This window comes from Heterodontus francisci, chromosome 3, assembly GCF_036365525.1.
Source record: "Heterodontus francisci isolate sHetFra1 chromosome 3, sHetFra1.hap1, whole genome shotgun sequence".
Lineage (NCBI taxonomy): Eukaryota > Metazoa > Chordata > Chondrichthyes > Heterodontiformes > Heterodontidae > Heterodontus > Heterodontus francisci.
This window is the reverse complement of record NC_090373.1, coordinates 142367476-142392838: the sequence shown is the minus strand read 5'-3', so window position 1 is coordinate 142392838 and position 25363 is coordinate 142367476. Positions and strand designations below refer to the sequence as shown.

At 41.2% G+C, this 25363-nt stretch overlaps 1 protein-coding gene across 6 annotated transcripts in view; it reads right to left on the bottom strand.

The window, feature by feature from the left end:
* Positions 1–25363, bottom strand: part of rars2 (arginyl-tRNA synthetase 2, mitochondrial) — a 91076-nt gene that overhangs the window by 16483 nt on the left and 49230 nt on the right. For all 6 annotated transcript variants that reach the window (XR_010972391.1, XR_010972392.1, XR_010972396.1 and 3 more), the window contains 4 exons: positions 20191–20297; positions 17254–17349; positions 9257–9317; positions 4629–4705 (listed from right to left, as the gene is read on the bottom strand). Coding sequence is in view for 3 of the 6 variants with exons in the window: in XM_068026640.1 (XP_067882741.1) it covers positions 4629–4705; positions 9257–9317; positions 17254–17349; positions 20191–20297 (341 nt within the window). In the remaining 3 variants the exon portion in view is untranslated. The remainder of the gene's footprint in view (positions 1–4628; positions 4706–9256; positions 9318–17253; positions 17350–20190; positions 20298–25363) is intronic.

The window sequence follows — 25363 nt, the reverse complement described above, 5'->3', positions numbered from 1 at the left end:
GATATTGGTCCCAGCTTTGTTCACCTAGAACCAGTCCTAATGCCCCAAGACTCTAAAACCTTTCTTGCTGCACCGTTTCTCCAGCCATGTAATTACCTGCACTATTTTCCTGTTTCTATGCTCACTAGCACGTGACACTGGAAGTAATCTTGAGATTACCGAGAACCCTGAGGTACTTTCTTTTAATCTTTAAATTTCTAATTAACCATTTGAAAATAAAACCCCAGGAGATTGCAGCGAGAGACTTTAAATGTTAGCTTTATAGGCAAAATTGCTGTACAAAACTAATTACTAGATAATGCGCAAGAGATTCCAATACTGACCCTCCCTTTGATTTTCACTGCTCACTATAAAAGGTGGGCTTGTGGGAAAAATATCCTAAAGAAGTGCCTGAAATGTGTCCTCAAAGCATAGTCAGGTGAAATGCCAGCAAAGTAAATGTCAAATACTAATGTAACCAGGGCCCAAGGTCAAGCCTTCAAGACCACAGGTAAGGAAGGAACTGGTTCATTAATTGGCAACTCAACAAGGCTCCTTAGACAGCACCTCCAAACCCACAAATGCTACCAACTAGAAGGACAAGGGCAGCAGATGCATGGGAACACCACCGCCTGCAGGTTCCCCTCCAAGCCACACACCACCCTGACTTGGAACGTTACCGCTGTTCCTTCACTGTCGCTGGGTCAAAATCCTGAAACTCCCTTCCTAACAGCACTGTGGGTGTACCTACAGGCCAAGGACTGCAGCGGTTCAAGAAGGCAGCTCACCACCACTTTCTCAAGGGCAATTAGGGATGGGCAATAAATGCTGGCCTTGCCAGTGACACCCACATCCCAAGAACGAATTAAAAAAAAGGTCATAAAATGGACTTCAGCTAATGATTTCCCAATATCTGCAGTTTATGATGTCAGGTCATGTTGTTTGAAGCCCAGAAATTCTCATGGATCCTCTGCTCCTGGGTAAATTCATCTTCCACACTGGTATCCATATCTGGACCAAGGCCTCCTTGGTCTTAATGAAATTTGTTTATTCAAGTGACGCATTTAAAGCTGGCTGATACAACCATTCAAGCTTAACATCTGTTACTTTCGGTTTGTCGGAGATGACCGTCTGGTAGTATGGAGGCACCCTCCTACATGTAGCAGACAAAGTACTAACAACAAGAACTAGAACTAAACGGAGAACTGCAGACCGAGACTGAAACTAGTGTCAGAAATATTATCAGAAAACTCTACTTCCAAAGAAACCTCCCCAGTTTAGCTGAGCAACGAGTGGCAGATTGTGAGAAGAGTTTTGGTGTCAGATCTACAAATCAATAAACCACCAGGACCTATATTTGCCAATGCACACATTTTACTCCCTACCTTTTAAGTATTTGTTAACAAAGGAACTCATGTAGGTGCAACAGAATGCCTTAATAAAGTCAGCTAAATTTTAGACCCTGTATAGGATAGCAGATGTGTCATTCTAACCTTTGAGGTGCCAAAAGACAGCTCAGGCTCAATCTACTTGAAAAATATGATGTGTTAAAAACTTCTTTTGATCTCTCTGGACAAGGTTTATCTCTGCAAGGCAGGCTGAGTGCCTTTAGTTAACTTGGAAATTACACATCTGAGGCATGACAGTGAGCAGGGACTATATGGTACTTATAACCATGTATTGCTTCATCAAAACTCAGTTCAATGCACGCTGGAGAAAAAAAACAAATAACCTTGAAACAAACTGACAACTTAATCTCAACACTTTCATATACGGATGTTATAAAAAGTATACTTTGCGCTGCCCAGGTGGTGAGTGCAACAGCTGCACTTCTTCTGCTTGCCCCATTACATGAAACCGCCAGTTTGGCGGCACGTCTTGGGGAACTCCCGGGCTTCCTCAGGTATCCTGCCAGATGTGCATGCGATAGGCCCAGCGGCATCTAAGTCAACTAACAGCAAGTGTAGATGCGGCCTGCAGCTGCAAAAGGTAAATGCAAATTTACATCAGAGGCATCAACTGGCAGACCCACAGGGGCTGTACATTACCTCAACAAAGATACCTCCACTGATGCTGCCAGACCTGCTGAGTGGTTCCAGCATTTCTTGTTTTTATTTCAGATTTCCAGCATCCGCAGTATTTTGCTTTTAATTAAGATTAATAAAGGTTCCTGGCCACTTTCTTAGTGGTCAATCCAGACCTCGGGTTCTGCCTTACAGCAGCAGAGTGCTGCTTGAACTTTCAGCTGCCTCAATGGTCGTTGTCCGTCACCCTGATTATATTCGAGGTGAAAGCAGTGGACAGAGGTTGTGCACTTCCACCAGTAAAATGACAAGGCAGAATTTTTTCCTTTTCATTTACTAATCTATTTGGTACCTTTTTTTTGCTTTTGTACAATTTTACTTCTTAGAATAAATTTTCCATTAATTTGGCCAGAACTACACGGTCCATCAGCAACCATTTGGAGAGATCAGGGGGCTGGATTTTATGCTGGAGGCAGGACTCCTGCTGCCAGGCTGAAAAGGCAGGGGGATCCCCGCCTCTGCCTTTTCGTGCCCCTCCAGAGCGATCCTCCGGTCTTTTTAAATCAAAGAATCAAGAGACGGGATCCTTGTCCCTTTAAAGTCTTTAAAGGGACGGGGATCCCGCCTCCAAGAGCTGCCGGCCAGTCACAGGGCAGGCAATTCAGTAGTATCGAAAGTGCCACTGGGAACAGTGGCCACGGCCGGTACTGCAGAAGGCTCAGACCCAGGCCCAGTGCTGGAATCCTGGAGCATATGTAGGTGCCGTGGCCAGTCTGGAAGGACCTGCCGGGGGGGGGCTGAGGGGGTGGTTGTTCAATCCAAGGGGAGAGGGTCCCGGGGGTTAAAGGTGGGAGCCCTCCGTGGGCCACAAGATGTTCTCCCCGCCGCTGGTAAGATCCCAGCTGCGGTGGGAACAGGCCCTAAATGGGCCACTTAAGGACCTCAACTGACCTCTGGGCAGGAAGGCTGTTGTCGGCCTATCCCGCCCCCCGGGAAGATCGCTGGGCGACGGGCCCTCCGCCTCCGCCTCCCCCCTCTCGTCGCGATACTCCATGCCTCCCCTGCCTCGGGGGGCTCGTAAAATCACGGCACAGATGTATAAGGGTGTTATCCTGTACTTTGCTGTGCCTACCTCAAATATTTCACCCTGCAGTCTGCTATCCCTTGCTTTCCCTCATATTTCCCTCCGTAGTCGATTACCTCAAATATTTTACACAAACAAAAGGTTCAGCCACAGGATGTACAGGTTTGCCTACGGAAGCTGACTTTCGTAGAAAGCACAAAAAAAACACAAGTAATCAGAAGTAGTGCAAATTGTAAACATTGCCTCAAATTAGAAGGTACTGTACAGCAATATTAGCTCTAGGTCACAAAATAATCCATAATATCCCAGAGTAGGTGTTGCACATGAAACACAGGAATTCTAAATTTTGGAAAAATGCTAATGTGAGAAAGAAAAGACAAAAGTATATTACAATACTGAAAAATATATATTAATAAACTGTCACAAATTAGTTCCCAAAAGAAGAGTTCTTAGTTTGCGGATCTGCTTAAGGCTAACTTGTGATAAAGAAGCCAACTGAGGTCATTCTACATGCAGTGCCCTGAAATTCCAGCCTTTTACTACAGATTTATTTTACACTTCAGAAACAATGCTGATAGTGTATGATCTCACATGCTATTCGAATTTACCACTGGTTTGTTAAAACGTCAACAATTGATGTAATTAGGGCCAATGTAAAGCACTGGTAATCGTGAGTTTGAGTCTGCATTTACCAACATTGTGGGTTTCTGTTCTTAGCTGCAGGTGTAAAAAGTCAAGCAGAGGTCAAGTTTTTACCCACTGATAAGCTGTTTTCACAACCTGGACGAATTGCGTGACCATTACACAGCAGCTTTGTCAAAGGCCTAGGAGTGGTGACCCTACCCACCTTTTGTTCAGGGATTAGTGACTGGCCTGGGGAGACCATGTGAGGCAGAGAAAACGGTAGACAGGGAATATTAATTGGTCTGTGGAGACAAAAAGAGGGGGAGATAATGGTGGAAAAACAAAGGCAAAGTCAACAAGAACATGCAACCAATGTGTCCTGTGGATTAAGCTTTCTCAGCACTAATTGGTGAAGCTTCCCAGTTCTTATATTTATACTACAAACATGTCATTCTCTTGTGGATGATGGACAATTTAATTCTTTTAAAAAGTCTATTTTTTTTTACATAAATCGCTCTACTTTTCTCCTCTCTAATTACCTGTCTAGCAGTATTTGTACTTGGTCTCCCTCTCTTTTCTCTTGTACATCTTACATACTTTGGTTCGGTTATGTGAGTTTTCCCATCTTCCCCCCCACCCCCAATCTTCTGCAGAATCCCTCACGTTCTCTCTCCCCACCCCCATCTCAGTTTCTATAAATTTTCCTCTGTATTTCTTGCTCCCTCTCCCTGCTTCCCCAAAACCGTTTTCTCCTCCTACAAAGACTTGAGGGTCAGAGCACAAAGTCTGGCTCAGAGAACCCCAAAATTTCTTCAATCTAAAAAAGAGGGGATCAGTGTTCGGGTAGGCTGAGAGGGAGGGCTCACATTACGATAGGATGGGGTAATTACAATGTGCTTTCTTTATTTGTGACCTACCGTTCTGTCCAGTTATAGCCCATGATTTTCAGTATTTCAAACAGTTGCTGAAAATGAGTACACTGTTCTTTATCTGTCTGAAAAAAAATACAGCTATTAATAAAAAAGTTGCATCAATATTAAAAGCTGAAAGTTTCAATGATGTTCTTTTCCCAACCGAATTCCAAGATGCATCCCAAAATAATCAAATTGAAAACAACATACTACCAGTTGCTTTTTAAAATTGCTGAAACATGAATGCTCCAGGGCCCTATCTATGATCCTAATCATTGCAACATATGATCAAAGTCAAATACAAAGAAAACCAGCTTTACAACTGCTCTATAACAGGTGGCTTCATTTGATCAAATACAGAACAGTTGTACATTTCTGGGAAGCAAATAGACATTGAAATAAAAAATTTAGGAAAAGTCTAATGGCACAATACTTCCTTGCATGGAGAGTTCTCAATCTCAGGCATGCCTCCATGAAGTCATGCAACTAAAGTGAGATGTTTTCCCACAGGAAAAGGAGAATAAAAAGTAACCCAGGCTGCTTGTAAAAATCTTGTACAAGTTTTAGGCTCGTACTGGTGGAGTTGTCTGCCTGCCTCTCAATCTGGAGTGGCATGAGGTGATCAGAAAAAGAAGAAAATAACTAAACAAATGCAGTCTTACTGCAGAAGAGAGAAAATGAAATTGAGAATTAGTTTAAATCTCATCTGATAATTTTATCAAGTTATAGCAAATTAAGTTATGGAAGATTATTTGAAACAAAGTTATGCAACAAGGAATAGTTTCACTGAACTCATGAAAAGTGAATCGAAAGGAGAAGGCCCTCTCCTCCCCTAACCTCCTCTCAAATTTTGGTGATTTTTCAAGCAGGTTGATTGAGAATCCTAATTTACAGAGGATTGTATTTTTAAGTATAAAAATCAAACCAATCAACTGCTCGACATCCTGATTATAAAGGAACCTTGCTATTAGCCTCTGGTGCTGCAAATATCTTTGCACTTGCAATAACATTTTCCAATACTCCTACATTGGACATTTCCATGGATTCAGAATGTGTAGAATGCTAAAAATTTCATCTTTTCTTGGCTTTCAAAGCTTTCACAAATTCCCCAAATACAGCTTCTCTTCACTCAAAGAAAAGCAGGCAAAATTTTGTTGATTGTTCCATTAACCTATTTTGATGCATGGACTAATGGTAGTTGATGGACTGGATTTTGCGATGAGTAAGGGTGAGACTATCAGCACTCACCGTTATTAAAGTAAATCGGACAGCAATGTCCAGTGTCCACACGTCCGCAGTTAAACACAGAAATCAGGAATTTTCTGCTCCTCCAGATGCTTCACTAAACAAGTACCTCACCAACAGTCTGAGCATTCAAACACAACAAGGGTATGAAGTTGCAGGTACTACTTACCCACTAAATACATCAGAAAAAGTTAGAGGTTGTCCACTCAAGTGTAAGTTAATTTTTAACGGCAAGATAAGTCTTAATTACTGCCAAACCACCTATCTGGTACTGCAAATTAACTTCTACAAATGTAGTCTCATTCCTTCAGATTTTAATTATTGTTGGAGATTTAAAACAAAAATTAAAGTATTATTTTACCTCTTTGTCTTTTGTGTCTCTCTCCTACTCACATCTTTCTTTCCTGCTCTTTATTTTGCTTTCTGTAAATGATTTTACATTGAATTAAATATTCTAACTTGCACTTCCTGGTTTAGACTCTGTATGCTTCAGTAAAGATTCTTCAATTCTGCCCTATTCACACAGGTTCCAGATCCCCAGTTGAGGCACCATACTGAATGGAATTTCTAATCACAGCAAATCGCAGTGTAAAAGCCTGCTGAAATTCTGCGGGCAAGTGTATGTGTAACAAACAGAGAGCACCATTTGCTTGCCGCTGTCCGTAAAATCTGGGCCAATATGCCTTTGTGTAACCAACTATGAATTATCTTTTTATTGCTTCCTGGTCAAGCTTGACAATGGAGTAATCATTTGTTGTTCAGAACATTGAGACAGCCCTTGTTTGGTTCTATTCTTAGACATCAAACGCAGCCAAAGCATTTCCAGTAATGGCTCGTTTTCCTGTCTAAAGAATTATCTTGACCCCTCCTCTTCTTTCACATTTGGACCAAGGCTGTAATGGGGTTTGGAGCTGAATGGTCCTGGCAGAACCCAAACTCAGCGAACAGCTTATTGGTGAGAAGAGCCGCCTGACAACACTGTCAAGGACACATTCCATCACTTTGGCAATGATTGAGAGTCGGTTGACAGTGAGATAATTGGTTAGGTCGGATTTGTCCTGCTTTTGTTTTTGGACAGGACATACCTGGGTAATTTCCCACATTGTCAGGTAGATGTAGCTGTATTGAAACAGTTTGGTTAAGGGTGCAGTTAGTTTTTTTTAATTTCCAAAATATACTTTATTGGTAAAAAAAAACTGTAAAAAATACATTACAAAGCAGTTCAATAACAGCACCGAGTCAACAATACGAAGAGTGCAAAGGAGATCAGTTTCCTTCAATACAGGAGCGAGTTGCCTCACAACCCTTCCATTTCATTTTACCTGCCATGTACTTTGTGCAGCAAACAAATATTTTCTGGATACAGCCTGAGGTGTTTTCCATGGATCCAGCCCCTCAGTTCAGCTTGGTGGGGGGGACCTTACACAGTGGTCTTTCCCCATTGAGCCTTTGCCACGGCTGCCCCAAGCTTCAGTTCATCCCTCAGCACGCAGTCCTGGACCTTGGAATGTGCCAGTCTGCAACATTCGGTCGTGGACAACTCTTTGCGCCGGTGGAAGACCAGCAAGTTTTGGGCAGACCAAAGGGCGCCTTTCACCGAATTGATAGCCCTCCAGCAGCAGTTGATGTTTATCTCGGTGTGCGTCCCTGGGAACAGCCCGTAGAGCACAGACTCCTGTGTTACAGAGCTGCTTGGGATGAACCTCGACAAAAACCACTGCATCTCTTTCCACACCTGCTTTGCAAAGACGCATTCCAGAAAGAGGTGGGCAACCGTCTCTTAAGGGTGCAGCTAGTTCTGGAGCAGGTCTTTAGCACATCTGGGATGTTGTGGAGGGCTGTAGCCTTTGCTATGTCTAGTACAATCACCCATTTCTTGGTGGCACATGGAATGAATTGAATTGGCTGAAGGCTAGCATCTCAATAGTGGCGACCTCAGGATGAGACCAAAAAGGATTTTCCACTTGGCAATTCTGGCCGAAGATGATTGAAAAAGCTTCAACCTTACCTTTTGCACTCAAGTGTTTGGCTCTGCCATCATTAAGGATGGTAACATTCATGGAGTCTTCTCTTCCCATTAGTTGCTTACCTGTCAATCACCATTCATGACCAGATGTAGAAGGGATGCAGAGTTTTGACCTGATCAGTTAGTTGTGGGATTGCTTAGCTTTGGCTATTGCATGCTGCACCATAACACTGCCCCACCTCCAATCCTGCCTCAGCCTCCCATCCTCCACACTCTGCAAACTTCAGCACACTCAGACTCTGCTGCCTGTCTCCTATTGCACATCAAATCCTGCTCATCCATCACTCGTTAACTTACACTGGCCTTCAATCCTGGAATGCATCCAATTTTAAACTTGTTTCCCTTCATGGTCTTGTTGCTCCCTAGTCCTACATACAACCCACCAGAACTCTCCACACTTTCAGCTCTGGCCTCTTGTGCATCCCTATAACCTTTTACCCCACTAATGTGGTGCTAGTCACCCAGGCATCATGCTTTGGAATTCCCTTACGCTCCTTCACTTCCCTATCCTCCTTGAAGACCCTGCTTAAAACCTACTTCTTTGAACATTCTTTTAGTCACTCCTCCCAACATCTCCTCCTTTGGCTGAGCATCCATTTTGTCTGATCACGTTTCACAGAGACGTACAGTTGTTTTACTGTTGCTGCTTTTATTTTCAGTTCTCACTGACAAGAAATACATTTACCACCTTTACGTGGTGAACAATATTTGGTTTTAAAGAAAGACTGACCTTTCAGCCTTATTCATTTTATTGAAGTGCACCTGTTGTACTGACACAAGTGTCTCACATTTCACACCAACTATATGCCAGGAAGTTTCATTGGAGGCAACATCTTTTGTAAACAATTTAAAACACGCAATCCCACATCCCAGTCAATGGCTCAAGAGCAAGTCGAGCATGAGGCTACTTCAGTGTTTTTTTTGGGGGGTGGGGGGGGGGGATGGTTTGGTGAGGGGCATAGGAGAAAACGGAGTTGAAGTGGTCTTGAAAATTAAACATGAGTAATAAATTCAAGTAGATCCATTAATGCATACAATTTATGAATTCCTGCAAAATACAGTGTTTGAATGATATTTTGTTCTAACTTGTAGACAAATATTTTCTGTCAAAAGCAGCGCTTCAAGTTTTACCAAGATATTTTCAAACTCAAGTTTCAGCAGAACTTTTATTTAAGTCGATAAGCTTTTCAAACAGATCCTTGTGAAAACTTCAGTTAAAAAGAATCCTCTAGAGGGGAAAAAAACAGGTTTTGGAACTATGAGTAATGATTGTACAGCCAAACAAACTACTTATAATCACCAGACTGCAGCAAGTACATACATTCTCAATTTGTCTTCCAAGAGCAATTCTTTAGTTACCTACCACATAAATCATTTGATCAAAATTGTATTTCTCCATTCGGTCTGCAGCAGCTGCAACATCTCTGCAAACAAAATTGTGAAGTGACAGCATTATTCCCATGGATGATATTTGTTGTTTCAACAAATTAGGTGACTGATAATCACAAAACCTTTCATCAAGTAATACAGGCATCAAATTTTACAAAAAAGGGTATTTCCTTTCACAAGGTAGAGCAGCGATAAATCTTCACAACTCTGACAATGAAATAATGTGTTATGTGGTGAACTGTTAATTTCTTGTCAGTCATTATCCAAAACATAGACACCACCGAAGAATGGGAGCAAATGTTTTCAGAAATGTTAACATTGATAATGTTAATCCACTGGTTTTCAAACTTTGGGGCAGGGGGACAACTCTCTGCAAATGTTGATATACACCCAGGAGCCCCGTACCAACTTTAGGGTGAAAGCCAGCTGTCCAAATGAAAATAATGTAATTGCAAAGAAAATGCTTTTATTACTTTACTTTTATTACTTTACCTGAGCAGAAATAATGTGGTATTAAGACAAAATGCCAAACATTATAGAAATCTAGGGCCTGATTTTTAACATGTACAAGTGGATGGGCTTTGAATGAGTTAAAATCTCATCCCCGATGTCTTCCAAGCTTGAAAACATATGATCTGAGATGGATTATTACTAGCTTCTTCAGGAACTAGAAGAGCATTGTAATTAAAATCAGCAGATCCAAAGTGCCCATTTTCCACAGAACTGGCCTGTAAGTCACCTAATCTGCTATTTTAACTGTACTGGAAACTTGGACAAACAGACTGTCAATTGGCAAGTTCTGATAACAAGCCATCCCAAGTTAAGTAATAACAATCATCACTAAGATAGATGCCAGAAACCTTTTTAATGACGTTCCACTTTGATCGCTCTCTGTTAATTCAGGTGGAGGAATTAAAGATCTTCCTTCTGAGTTATCTGAAAGTTACAATTTTGTTTTTGCTTTTAAGTCCTGTCTCAGTACAGTTTTTAATAGATGTCACTGAAAACAGATGTCGATGTTCCTTTTCATTATATTTCCTATTAGTTATTTACATGTTAACATTTCCAAATAAAGGTAGATTTTGCATTTCTTTTAGTAGAAGAACATCCCATTGTGTTTGAGATGTCCTATCATAAATATTAGAATGCTTATAATTAACTCCTGTACTGCACTGAGGTGCACTGACCTCTAATTACAACTCTTTAAAATCTCTTCATGCATTATACAAATTTTTATTGCTTTGTTATCATAGCAACTCTCTGCAAAACCATCAAGTAAGCAAATATTACAGAAATTAGAGGATCCGCCGCCTACTGGCAAACAAACTAGAAAAACACATTTACATTGATGATTAACTGGAGCTTTAAGCTTAAATAGATTATTGGCACATTTACAAGATAATTCATAAGCATTTCTCTATTCTCATTCAACCAAAATACAGCTTATGAAGGTGGAAATTATTTGCGCTAAATACTTTACCATGGTTAAAAATGTAACAAATTTAGTGGAATAATAAAAGAACTTTGCTTTGCATTTTGTTTCCTGTCACCCCTACATAGTGGTCAAGATGAAAGGACTGTATGCTCACACCTCAAAAGTAGTAATATATCGGAAGGGTAGCATGGCAATTCAACATGTTAATGCAGCAGTATTTTCTGCACTTTTTTTTCAGGGAAGGAGGGGATTGTGGGGAGAGAAAAGAAATACACCTTTAAAAATACCAAGTCAAACTATCTGAACTTTTGAGATAGTATACCCTTTTAGACATGGGCACTGACTTTACCCCAAATATTGGAGGGTGAAAGACTGAAAACATCTATGTAGCAATGGAGTTTTCTGTGGTTTCAAATTTGCTATGCTCTGGGAAGAGTAATGTTTCCCAGAACACAGGGAATTTCAATCTGATTTACAGGAAAACATTAGGATCTGCAGGCCTCTGGCTGATACAGCAGTGGAAGATAAAGAAAAATATGAATTGATGCCACTATGCAATATAATTAACCCACCCATGATCTAGCTTTGTTATGCATCTCCTAATCGCAAAACAAAGCCAGACGCATGGGAGCGGGGGGCGTGGGGAGGCGGATGCAGTTAATTCTTTTTTTTTTAAAACATCAGTTGTTAAAAGTACATCTAATTCTTTTCACCCACTGAAGTTTAAAGTTGTAGATTTTACATAATATACTTTCTGCATAATGGATCAAATATACTGCCTATGATGATGATGGGAGAAAATTTAAAAGGGCCCTCCCAAATTCTCATTTGATGAGCCCACTGATGAACAGCATAAAGGCAATGGGCTGAATCCAGCTCTGGGAAGCTCGCTGGTTTGCAGCCCATGCTGAACTACACAGATTTTCAAATGAAGTGGCTCACTATAAAGCCTGGCTCGGGTATAAAATTAAAACCCGACCCGGGCCCAACCCGACCCCGACCCAGGCCAGAGTCCTTTAATTTTTTATCATGCCTGACCCGACCCGAATGTCGTTCATCTGTTCCAGCAGCAGGCTATTCCTGCAAATGGCGGTGTGGGGAATCATGGGTAAGCCTGATCCAGTGACTTCCCGGAAGCAGCGCTGTCCAGACCCGACCAGAGCCTGAATGCTGGACTCGGAATATAGACCCGACCTAAACCTGACACATGTAGTTGGGTCTTGTTGGGTTCAGGTCGGGTAGGCAGGTTTTAGCTCACTACTGTGTCATTTTGGCAACCAAAGATCCCAATAATGTGACTCTTCCAGAAAACTTGTACTAGCCCTGATTCAATAACACCTTGTGCAGCTGCTGGATCCTCTCTCAGATTTTCAGCAATAAACAATTCCAGAATTTTTGCCTCCATCATATGTATTTTATTTCTGTATGAATAGGGGAGACAGTGGCATAGTGGCAATACCGCTGAACAAGTAATCCAGAGGCCCAGGCTATTGCCTTGGGGACACTGTTTTTAATTAATGGTGAAACTATCATCGATTGTTGTAAAAACCCATCTGGTTCACTAATGTCCTTTAGGGAAGGCAATTTTCTGTCCTTACCTGGTCTGGCCTACACAAGACTCCAAACCGACAACAATGTGGTTGACTCTTAAATGCCCTCTGAAATGGCCTCGAAAGTCACTCAGTTGTCAAGAGCAATTAGGGGGTGGGCAACAAATGCTGGCCTTGCCACTGACTGCCACATCCCATGAAAGAATTTAAAAAAACACTAAGTTGCCCTTTACTAATTTGAACTGCGATCTCCTTGTCAGTCAAGGGCTTAATTTGAAATCATGTTCCAGAATTAAATTTACCAGCCTACCTAATTTTTTGATATTCCTCTCAATCAATGCCAATCTAGATGGAGTTTCTCTAGTTTTTGGTTCTAACTCAACTGTCCGATTTTAGGGATAAGTCTTGTGGCTTTTTCATCCACCAGTTCCAGGGCTTGAATGCCTCCCTGTGTCTCAGTGACCAGAGAATGACTAAGTACTCAGTGTGAGTTGATCAGGGAACCAAGCAGACAGAGCATGACTTCCTCTTACTTCAATACTTGCACTATTTTGGCTATAGTTCAACACTCCATTTGTTTTGATGATGGCTGTGCTACAGAGATTAGATATAATCAGCAGAGCCTACAAATAACCTCAGACTGGATTGATGTAGATTTTCAAATTGGTAACTTCTAACTTCACCGGGCAGTTAGGGAAAAATAAAGAAAGGCTTGCATTTCTAGGCTTGTCTATTTCCCCATCCCGAGTTACCCTTGAGAAGCTGGTGGTGGTGGGCCTTCATCTTGAAGCACAGCAGTCTGTGTGGTGAAATATCACTCCTGATCTGATGAATTGGGATAATTGAAACATTCGACCATTGTGACCACTTCAGATGCTTCTGAGCATTCTCCCTAAAAGTTTCTACTTGCTAAGATTTCTTTTGATGACACACTAGGTTTTGGAGTTAAGGGTTTGATTGTCAACATGCGTTAACCATCTTTATTTTTTGTTTAATGGTAGACCATGCAGCCACTTCATTTCCCACAGTCTTCAAAAACAAAAATCACTCGAGAAATATTTCCATTTTACATCAATGTTATCAACATTGACTTTGTTACAACCGAGGTGAGAGGAGAGCACTGTTTAATCTAGTTCCACTTCTCCACTTACCGATACGGTCTATCGTATACTAATTTTCCCAGAATAGAACACACAAACCAGGTTTCTTCAACGAATAACAAAATGATCAGTTTATTACAGAACAAGTCTCAACCAGTAATGAAGTAAAGCATAAACACACAGATTGAAATTTTAAAGTTCCCTTTTTACCTTAACCCCTCGCACACACATACAGTGGTTAACCGGAAAATTAAGAGGTATTTTTGTTCAGAGCTCAGTTACAGACAAAAAAAAAACACTTGGGCTGAATACTTGCTCATTCTTGAAGAAAACAGCAGATGAGATATGTAGTGTTCCAAAACTGGCATACAGTCTAGTCTCAGGTACATGTAGACAGGTTACTAGGATCTTTTAGAACAATTCTTTTCAGGCGGCGTTGAGAATTAATTTAGCAGGCTTTTCTTCAAAGACAGGAGATGAGATAAATTGACACAGTGGACTTCTCTAGGTCTTTGAGAGGTGTGCTGGAAAGCTGAGCTGGGTTATGGTTTTCCCTCCGTCCTTGGGAATTCTCTTCTTCTGCAGGCTTAACTCTTTAAACATTCAGCAAGAATCTGCTCTCTTCCTCCATGGCACTTCTTCAGCAGGCTTGGCTTTATCTCATTCCAGAAGTTAAACACTGACACTACAACCAAAAGCTTGCGAGTTTGCTGCTCTCTCAGGTGTGTACTGCTGCTCCCGAGCTTGTCCTGTCAAGGGGCGCGCGACTGTCACGCTTCTCTGCCCACATCTTACCAAGTTACCAGGGTTTCTATTCTACTTTTAACTGGACTCATGTGACAACCGATAAACATTGTTGCCAAACCAGTTCTCAGCGTCCTCTTGATGACCCTGGTCAGGCAAGCCCCCCACCTGCCAAGACTGACGCACACATTATTTCGTCACATGAACATTAAAATTGCAAGCCCCAGACTGGAAAGACATTTGCATAGTAACAGACAGTGTTGGAACAAGGGACAAAGGACCATGCCCTGACATATTCAACCAACAATGGACTTTTGATTACCAGACGTTGAAAGTGGGGAAGCTAGCATTCCAGGTTGACTGCTAAGATAGCAGAATCCCCAAACACAGACGTGGTCAGACCAGTATTTAGTCACATGACTAACTGGCTGTTGCAGACTTTTGAACTGTGTTTTAAATTGAAGAAAACAGTGTTTGAAGTCAGAAGGCACTTTTCTCCAGGACTGAGAAGACCTCTCTCCTGTCTGCTCTCATCTCGCTCTCACCAGCTTCGGAAACCACTGAAGACATATGAACCCAAAAGAGAAAAGTATCCTACAGTGAACAAGGCTCAAGAAGAATACTGGGCCCCAACAAAAAGCAAGAGCTGTCTACAATCAAGGACTCTACGGCGAGCTGGAAACACAGAAATAGTAACAAGAAACCCCCTTTCAGAGACTGCCTCAAACCTCTCTATTTTATTTTTCTTCTGTTCCTATTTGCATGTGTGTATCGCATGTGTATGCTAGCGTGGGCGCATCGTATTTCCTTAGGCGTTAACTGTATTAAAGTTTAAAGTTTTAATAAATTTCACTTTTCTCCTTTAAACCGAAGAAAGCCCGTTTATGCTCATTTCTTTGCCTTATAATTGGAAAGTGGTGAACAAGGATTCACCAAGGGGGAGCTCAAAACACTGTGTTTAAAATTAAACCTCGTTACAATAAGACCATTTGAAGACATTAACAGACCCCTGGACACCTTTCTCACCTGATCATAACACCCTCTCGGAAAAAAAAACTGGTCCAACATTTCTTCAGTTTGACTAAGAATTCCTCAAAAGAATATTTTAACAAAACAGCACCACTTCCATAACAACTTGTTTTGCAACAGCTGAGCAAACTATCACCTGGAATTAATGATTAGCGTGCGCTTAAATATACTACTTCTATGGTATGGCTAACCTTTTCTTTATAAATTTCTTTCCTTAACAACATCATATTTCCTATCAAGAGTTAGTTAGTTACGTTTTTACTCCCAAGTCTCTGCCAGTGAATTTCTAAATGAGTTGAACAATATCAGGCTGATTTTGTCTCTTTCACATGGAGAAAGCAGCCCCTCTTCACCTCTTATATCCTTCTAATGACATGGTCAGGATTGAGAACTCACTGTGCAAGAAACTGTGAATATTAACATATACTCTACCACTCTGGTATGGAGAACAGGTATTCTACGAGATGTAACTAGTAGAATAGATAAGGGAGAACCAGTGGATGTGGTGTATTCAGATTTTCAGAAGGCTTTTGATAAGGTCCCACATAAGAGGTTAGAGTGCAAAATTAAAGCACATGGGATTGGGGGGCAATATACTGGCATGGATTGAGAATTGGTTGACAGACAGGAAACAGAGAGTAGGAATAAACGGGTATTTTTCCGGGTGGCAGGCAGTGCCTAGTGGGGTACCGCAGGGATCAGTGCTTGGGCCCCAGCTATTCACAATACATATTAATGACTTGGGTGAGGGAACTAAATGTAACATTTCCAAGTTTGCAGATGACACAAAGCTGGGGAGGAAAGTGAGCTGTGAGGAGGATGCAAACAGGCTCCAATGTGATTTGGACAAGTTGGGTGAGTGGGCAAATAAATGCATGGCAGATGCAGTATAATGTGAGATTATCCACTTTGGTTGTAAAAACAGAAAGGCAAATTATCTGAATGGCAATAGATTGGGAAAAGGGGAGGTGCAACTAGACCTGGGTGTTCTTGTACACCAGTTGCTGAAAGCAAGGATTCAGGTGCAGCAAGCAGTTAGGAAGACGAATGGTATGTTGGCCTTCATTGCAAGAGGAATTGAGTACAGAAGCAAGGATGTCTTACTGCAGTTATACAGGGCCTTGGTGAGACCACATCTGCAGTATTGTGTGTGGTTTTGGTCTCCTTACCTGAGGAAGGATGTTCTTGCCATGGAGGGAGTGCAAAGAAGATTTACTAGGCTGATTCCTGGGATGGCAGGACTGACGTATGAGGAGAGATTGGGTCGACTAGGCCTATATTCACTAGAGTTTAGAAGAATGGGAGGGGATCTCAGAGAAAGCTATAAAATTCGAACAGGCTAGATGCAGGGAGGATGTTCCCGATGGCTGGGGAGTCTGGAACCAGGGGTCACAGTCTCAGGATACAGGGTATGCCATTTAGAACCGAGATGAGGAGAAATTTCTTCACTCAGAGGATGGTGAACCTGTGGAATTCTCTACCGCAGAAGGCAGTGGAAGCCAAGTCATTAAATATATTCAAGAAGGAGATAGATATATTTCTTAATGCCAAAGGGATCAAGGGAGTATAGGGAGAAAGCAGGAACTGGGTACTGAATTAGACAGTCATGATCTTTTTGAATGGCAGAGCAAGCCCAAAGAGCCGAATGACCTACTCCCGCTTTTATGTTTCTACGTTTCTATACCAGCATTCTTGCTATCTCACTGAGTTACTATTTAATTGCAGCTGTACTTTCCAACTTAAAACATTTGATATTTACTTTTATTACATGCAGGGGAAATCTATTTACCAATTATGTAAATTACAACTGAGCTCAAAACATTGACCAGTAACAAGGATAGTAGTAAGTGAAGACTGGGTTCCTCTTCACTACTTAAAAAAAAAGTGGTTCCTGAACATAATTGCAGCAGTCTCATAAATCCCTTTAAATTTGAAAATTAAAAAGGAAATCTACAGAAAAGAACAAGGCATTGCCACAGCAGATATATGGCTGGTCAAGTACAGCTTTACCTAATCGCATAAGTGGGACAATGATGGCTGGATGGATAAATATTTACTCAACAATACTTTCATGTACAGTAACTAAGTTTTAAAAAATGAAAGAAAATCTTACCTGGTCAAATAGAGGGTTGTCCCATCACAACGAACCATTTTGGCATAAACGGAGAGATCACCATTTGGTGAAAGATCAATCACTCCAGTTCCTTGCCTTTAGAAAAAAAAAGATACAGAAGCAACTTTCCATTACTTTGAACGCACAAAGTTTTCATTTTCAATGGAGGAATAAAGAAAAGAAAGCAGTTTTGCTACATTTATTACATCCGTAGAATATCCCAAAGCATTTTATAACGAATGGATACATCAGGAAACATGGCTGCACAATGACCAAGTGATAACAACATTGTAAAAAAAGAAAAAAGTATTTGGGGGTAATTATCACAGATCAGATGGTTTCAGCAAGTCAGTATGAAGCTCTAGACAACAAGGCTAGTATTCAATTTCAAGAGGATTTAACTCTTGGTGCAAGCAGGTAGCCTAGTGGTTAGGGTACTGGATTAGCAACCCAGATATTGCCAGTATCCCACCAAGGCAAGTTGCTAATTTGAATTCAAAAAATCTGGTAACATATAAACTGCCACCACAAATGACTACAAAAGCAGCCAAGTTGTCGTAAAAAGCTCAACTAGCTCACTAATTTTCTTCAGGAAAGGGAACCTATCACCTATACTCAGTCTGGCTTACACATATTGTGGAACTGGAGTCACATGATTACCTTTTACTGTCCTTAGGGCAATTAGCAATAGGCAAAAAATAACAGTATTTTCCTAACTGGCACGACAAGAACAAATAAAATATTCAACCTGTATAACCAGTATGCGACTGCATTTGAAGTTTTGCATAACTAAAAGAAGAATCTAAGTAACTTGCTCTTATAAGGGACCTTGAACACCCCAAGATGTTATCAGATGAAATCCAACACCAAGCCACATCTTAGTACGGTCAATCAACAACCTGGTTAAAGGGATAGGTTTCAATGAGTGATTAAAGGAGAACAGAGCTGTATTGAGGTAGAAAGATTTAGGGAAGTAATAGCTTAGGGCCTAGATAGCTGAAGGCATGGCCGCCAAGGGAAGTGATGAAAATTGAGGATGCGCAAGCGGCCAGAATTGGAGGAAATCAGAGATCTCAGAGGGTTGTAGGGTCGCAGAAATGGGGAGGGGCGAGGCCACGGAAGGATTTCAAAACAAAGGTGAGAATTTTAAAATCGAGGCATTGCTTAAGCGGGAGCCAATGTAGGCCAGCAAGCACAAGGAAGATGGGTGAATGGGACCTGTTAAGATATGAGCCCAGTACTGGATGAGTTCATGTCTCTGGAGGATACAAGATGGGTGGCATGGATAAGGGTTTCAGCAGCAGATGAGCTGAGGCAGGGGCGGAAATGGGTGCCGTTACAGAGGTGGAAGTAGGCGGTCTTGGTAGAGGATATAGGGTCAAAAGTTAAACTCAAGGCCAAACAGGATGCAAGGTTGTGAATGGTCTGGTTCAACCTCAAACAGTGGCCAGGGAACGGAGGTTGTGACAGGACCAAACACAATGGCAATAGGGCTTTTAAAAGGATAACTGAGGTATTGGAAAGGGTTAGAAAATAGTAACAAAGAAAATTGTAAGATTTAGGTTCCAAGTTATGTAGAAAGATCAGAACTGAACTAATTTTTATTGGAAAAGAGGAAGGGAGATGGGATCCAGTTTCTGAAGTACTCGACACCATGCAGGTATGTCTACTTGGAATTTGAACACAGAATTTAAAATTCCCAATTAAGATAAGCAATAAGAAAATTGTTTCACTACGTTAGTGAATATGCAGGAAGCATGGTAATGTCAGATGGCCCGAGTTGTACAGTGGAGACTTTTCAATCCTTATGCAGCCTTGAACAGTTGGTCACACAGTCCTTCTCCAATATCTTTCCTTCATTGTACAGTTCGGTGGGACTGCACTTGCTTTGCATCACATTTTATCAAACTGAAACCAGAGTAGCTCTAGAAATGGCTTCTCTTCCCACCCATGCACAATCACCACTGAAGCAGCACCCCTGCATGCACCCACCCATTAACCACCCCCGCCCTCCCAAACTCATCAGATTCCATTTTTAGACCCCACCTTTTTCTCATCTTTAGGCTGCTCATTGGCGATATCATCCAAAGCCATATGACCAGATTCCGTATAAGATGCTGATGACACCAAGCTCTACCTCCCCATCACCTCTTTTGACCCCTTGGTGCTGTTTATCTGACATGCCATCTTGGATGAGCCATAATTTCCTCCAGCTAAACATTGGGAAGACTGAAGCCACAAACTCTGTACATCTGCCAAAGCATCAGCCCCTTTATTAATTATTTTTCCAACAAAATATTTGTTAACATAAAGCTTTGAACAAAAATCACACAACACAAAGCTGTGTGAAAGTCAAGAAGTGAGCTGGCCTTTCAAGTGCATGGGTCATTCCCGATTTTCAGGACTGTGAATTGGACCCAACATGTTGCAAATGCCTTGGGAGAACACAGATTATCTTCATTTCCAACATCTTTTACATGCCTTGGGAGAACACATGTTGAAATTCCACTAGGACATTTCAACTTATTGCCTCAAGGCTTCTTTAGGTCCAGGCCCCATGTTCAGAGCTGTCAGACTGTAACTTCATTTGGAAGTAAGCGTAACTACCCAGATTTCCTTTTTCAGTTCTGGTGAAGAAGGTCCAACCAAAAAAGAACCTATCTTTATCTCTTTTCTAATGCTGACTGAGCTGTTGCGTATTTCCAGCAGTCTTGATTTATGTTTTAATTTTTTTAAATGAAGTTCTACGGTTGCATTTTTATAAACTGTATTTTTATAAATACGCAACAGTTCAGTCAGCATTAGAAAAGAGATAAAGATAGGTTCCTTTTTGGTTGGACCTTCTTCACCAGAACTGAAAAAGGAAATCTGGGTAGTTACGCTTACTTCCAAATGAAGTTACAGTTTTTATAAAATGCAACCAAAGTCTAACCTTACTTTGTTTTCTTGAGCAGTCCTTTCTGATCCATCTGCGATAGGATCTCCTGTGCTTTCACTTGGTAAAATGATTCTCCAGAATATTCATCAAAATGCACATCAAGTCGCTATTTAAATATATATAAATTTAAAAATTAGATTAACTTCAAAAGACTACTTTATTCAGTTTAGATCAACCACAAACAATTTGCAGCAACCATATCAAAAACTATTCGGAAATGTAATTCAATGTTCAAAGTTACTTGGTCACAATACTAGCCCATTTACTATTATTTCCTCTGGTCAACACAGTGAGCAAAGCAGTACATACAGAAGCTTATTTTTGAAGTGAAGGAAAAATAATTATTCATGATATCTTAATGTGCTTTTTAAAATATGTACCCACACTTTTAAATGGAAGGCTCATTGCACTCACATCCTTGCGGACAGTGGCACTCAAGCTTGTATAGTAAAGCCTTATAGTATAGTAAAACATTACCAGTTCTGGATTTCTACATTGGTGACACAAATGTGCACACACAGCCAACCATGGAGACACACACACATATCCACCATGCTAACATGCACACAAACAATGCATTTCTAAAATGAGATCGTTACTGGTAAAATTATTTTTTAGCCAGTACGTAGCAAGCCCAACAAGACAGTTCTAAATTTAGTTTTAGAGAATGAAGCTGGGCAGGTGGAAGGGACATCAGTTGGGAGCACTTTGGTGGAAGTGATCATTATTCAGTTAGATTTAGGATAGCTATGGAAAAGATAGAGAGATAGACCGGGAACAAAAGTTCTCAACTGGGGAAAAGCTAATTTTACTAAGCTGAGATGTGATTTTAATTAAAGTGGACTGGAAGCAGCTACTTTTTGGTAAATCAGTGCCAGATCAGTGGGAGGCTTTAGAGGGAGAGATAGTGAGGGTTCAGAGCATGTATGTTCCCTTAAAACGATGGGACCAACAAATCCAGAGTCCCCTGGATGTCAAGGGGCTTCACGGAGAGGTTAGAGAAAAAGAGGGAAGTTTATGACAGATGCCAAGGGCTCAATAATGCAGAAAATCTAGAGGAGTATAAAAAGTGCAGGAGCGAAAATAAAAAGGAAATTAGGAAAGCAAAGACAGGGCATGAAAAAATATTGGCAAAGAAAACCCAAAGACTTTTTATAAATACATAAAGAGCAAGAGGACAATTAAAGAAAGATTAGGGCCTATTAGAGACTATAGGGTAACCTGGGTTTGGAGGCAGAGGACATGGGTATGGTTCTTAATGAATACTTTGCGTCTGTTTTCATAAAAGAAAGGGACGATATAGACATTGCAAACAGGGAGGAGCAGTGTGAAATGTTAGATGAAATTAACATTGTGAGAGAATAAGTATTAAGGGGTTTAACATCTTTGAAAGTGGATAAATCCCCAGGCCCAGATGAAATGTATTCTAGGCTGTTAAGGGACACAAGAGAAGAAATAGCAGAGGTTCTGACCATCATTTTCCAATCCTCTCTAGCTACAGTCCAGAGGACTGGAGGACAGCTAACATTGTAGCAATATTCAAAAGGGGAGAAAGGGATGAACCAAATAAATACAGGTCAGTCAGCCTAACCTTGATGGTGGGAAAATTATTGGAAAAAAAATCTGAGGACAGAATTAATCTTCATTTAGAAAGACACGGATTAAGCATGGATTTGTTCAGGGAAGGTTGTGTCTGACTAACATGATTGAATTTTTTTTTGAGGGGGTAACAAGGAGGGTCGACGAGGGAAAGGCATCTGATGTAGTCCATATGGATTTTAACAAGGCTTTTGATAAGATCCCATGCGGCAGACTGATCACAAAAGTAAAAGCCCATGGGATCCAAGTCCTGATGGACTTCATCCTACAGTCCTAAAAGAAGTGGCTAGTGAGATAGTTGGTGGGTGGGTGGGCTGAGCAACTGAGAGTGAGTGAGTTAGAAAGAGAGAAATCAGAGATGTGCAAGAACTATACAGTGATGATATTGGGGAACTTTAATTACCCAAATATTGATTGGGATAATGTTAAAGTAAAGGGAAAGGAAGGGGAGAAATTTCTGAAGTGTGTTCAGGAGAACTTCCTTGACCAGTACGTTCTCAGTCCAACTGGGAAGGAGGCATTGCTGGATCTGGTGCTGAGGACTGAGGCAGGCCAATTGGACCAAGTGCCTGGAAAAAGTTGGGCAAGAGTGATCATCGTATCATAAGGCTTAGATGAGCAATGGAGAAGAGCAAGGAACAATCTAAAGCAGAACTTCTAAATTACCAACAAAATACAAACATATAAACACACGGGGCTGACTTCAATGGGATGAAAAGGGGATCTAGCCAGGAACGAATACTAACAGGAAAAACTGTAACAGAGCAATGTGTGATCTTTAAGGAGGAGATGCTTCAGGTACAGGCTAGGTGCATTCCAATAAGGGCAAAAGGCAAGGGAACAAAAGCCAGGGCTCCTTGGATGATGAGGGAGATAGAGAATATGATGAAACAATAAAAGAGGGTGTATGATGCATATCAGATGAATTTTTCATGCAAGAATCAGGCCAAATATAAGTTGAGAGGGAAGTGAAGAGGAAAGTACGATTGGCAAAGAGGGAATATGAGAACAGAATGGTAGTTAACATAAAAGGGAACCAAAAAAATCATCTTCTGGCATGTAAATAGTAAGTGGGTAGTAAAATATGGCATGGGGCCTATTAGGGACAAAAGAGGGTGATATATGCTTAGAAGCACAGGGCAAAGCTAATATACTTAATGAGTACTTTGTATTGGTGTTTACTAAGGAAGAGGATGCTGACAAAACATAGAAGCGGAGGTGGTACAGGTAACGGATGAGGTGAAAGTTGATAGCCTGTTTTTCCAGTACATTCTGCCTATGCTTAGAGTGGATAAGTTGTCTGGTCTGGATGGCTTGCATTCCAGGTTGCTAAAGGAAGTAAGAGTGGAGATAGCAGAAAACCTTGTCACAATCTTCCCTAGATATGGGGGAAGTGCAGAGGATTAGAGAGTAGCAAATGTGACACCCTTATTCAAGAAAGTGTGTAAGCAGATTCCTATTAACTGCAGGCCAGTCAGTTTTTAGGAACAATAATCAGGGGGAAAAAAATCAACAGGCACTTGGAGAGGTTGGAGTTAATTGAGGATAGCCAGCACGGATTTGTAAAAGGCAGGTCATGCTCGACTAATCTAATTGAATGTTTTTGATGAAGTAACAGAGAACATAGGAGCAGAGGAAGCCAATCGGCCCATTGAGCATACTTCACCATTCGGATCATGGCTGATCATCTACCTCTACGCCATTTTTCCCCACCATCCCCATATCCCTTGATGTCATTAGTATCCAGAAATCTATCAATTTCTGTCTTGAACATGCTCAATGATTGAGCTTTCACAGCTTTCCAGGGTAGAGAATTCCAAAGATTCGCCAACCTCTGAGTAAAGAAATTCCTCCTCATCTCGGTCTTAAATAGCCTACCCCTTATTCTCAGACTGTGTCCCCGGATTCTAGACTCACCAGCCAGCGGAAACATCCTATCCACATCTGCCCTGTCACACCCTATAATAATTTCATAAGTTTCAATTAGATTACCTTGCATTCTTCGAAACTCTTGGAAACAGGCTCAGTTTCTGCAATCTCTCCTCATAAGACAATCCCACCATCCCAGGGATTAGTCTGGTGAACCTCTGTTGCACTTCCTCTATGGCAAGTATATCCTTCCTGAGATCAGGAGATTAAAACTGTACACAATACTCAGGTGCGTCTCACCAAAGCTCTATACAATTGCAGCAAGACATCTTTACTCCTGTACTCAAAACCCCTTGCAATGAAGGCCAACATACCATCTGCCTTCCTAATTGCTTGCTGCACCTGCATACTAGCTTTTAGTGATTCACGAACAAGGACACCAAGGTCCCTTTGGACATCAACACTTCCCTACCTCTCACCATTTAAGAAATACTCTGCCTTTCTATTTTTTCTACCAAAGTGGATCACTTCACGCTTATTCACATTATATTCCATCTGTCACGTTCACTTAGCCTGTCCAAATCCCCTTGAAGCCTCTTTGCATCCTCCTCACAACTCACATTCCCACCTAGTTTTGTCTCATCAGCAAATGTGGAAATATTACATTTGGTCCCCACATCCAAATCATTTAGCCGCTCTGCCATTTCCCCATTCTCCACCACAAATTCTCCTGTCTCTGCCTGTAGTGGACCCACATCTGTCCTTGCTAATCTTTTCATATACCTAAAGAAGTTTTTACAGTCCGCCCTGTTTCTCACTAGCTTGCATTCATATTCTCTTTTCCCTTTATTAGTTTCTTGGTCCTCCTTTGCTGGATTCTAAATTGCTCCCAATCCTTGGACTTACCACTTTTTCTGGCAACCTTGTAAGCGATAAGGTTGATAATTGATGAAGCGAAAGCAATGGATGTTGTTGATATAGATTTTAAGGAAACCTTTGACAAAGTACCACAAAATTGAGGCTCCTAGAATAGGATGGTCAGTGTCAGCTTGGATAAAAAAAAATTGGCTTAAGGACAGAAAACAGCAAGTCGTGGTTAATGGCTGTTTTTCAGACTGGAGGATGGTAGCCAGTGGTGTTCCCTAAGGTTCAGTGCTAGGACCATTGCTTTTTTTGGATATACATAAATGACTTGGATATTGGAATACAGAGTAAAATTTCAAAATTTGCCGATCATACCCAAATTTGGAGGTGCTAGGACAGTTAGGATGATACCAATCGACTGCAATCGGACATAGATGGGCTAGCCTAATGTGGCAGAAGGAATTTAATACAAAGAAGTTTGAGGCATTTTGGCAAAAGGGATAGGGAGAGGCAATATGGACTAAATGATACAGTTCTAAAGGGTATAAAGGGACAGAAGGACCTGGGGGTTCATGTGCATAGATCTTTGAAGTTGGCAGGACATATTGAGAGAGTAGTTAGCAAAGCATATGGGATCTTGGGCTTCATGGAGTACAAAAGCAGGAAAGTTATGCTGAACCTTTATAAATCTCTGGTTAGGTGACAACTAGAGTATTGCATCCAGTTCTGGTCACCACACTGTGGCAGGGAAGTGAGGGTCCTTGAAAGGATGTAGAGAAGATTCACCTGAATGATTCCAGGAATGAGGGATTTTAGCTACAAGGTTAGGTTGAAGAATCT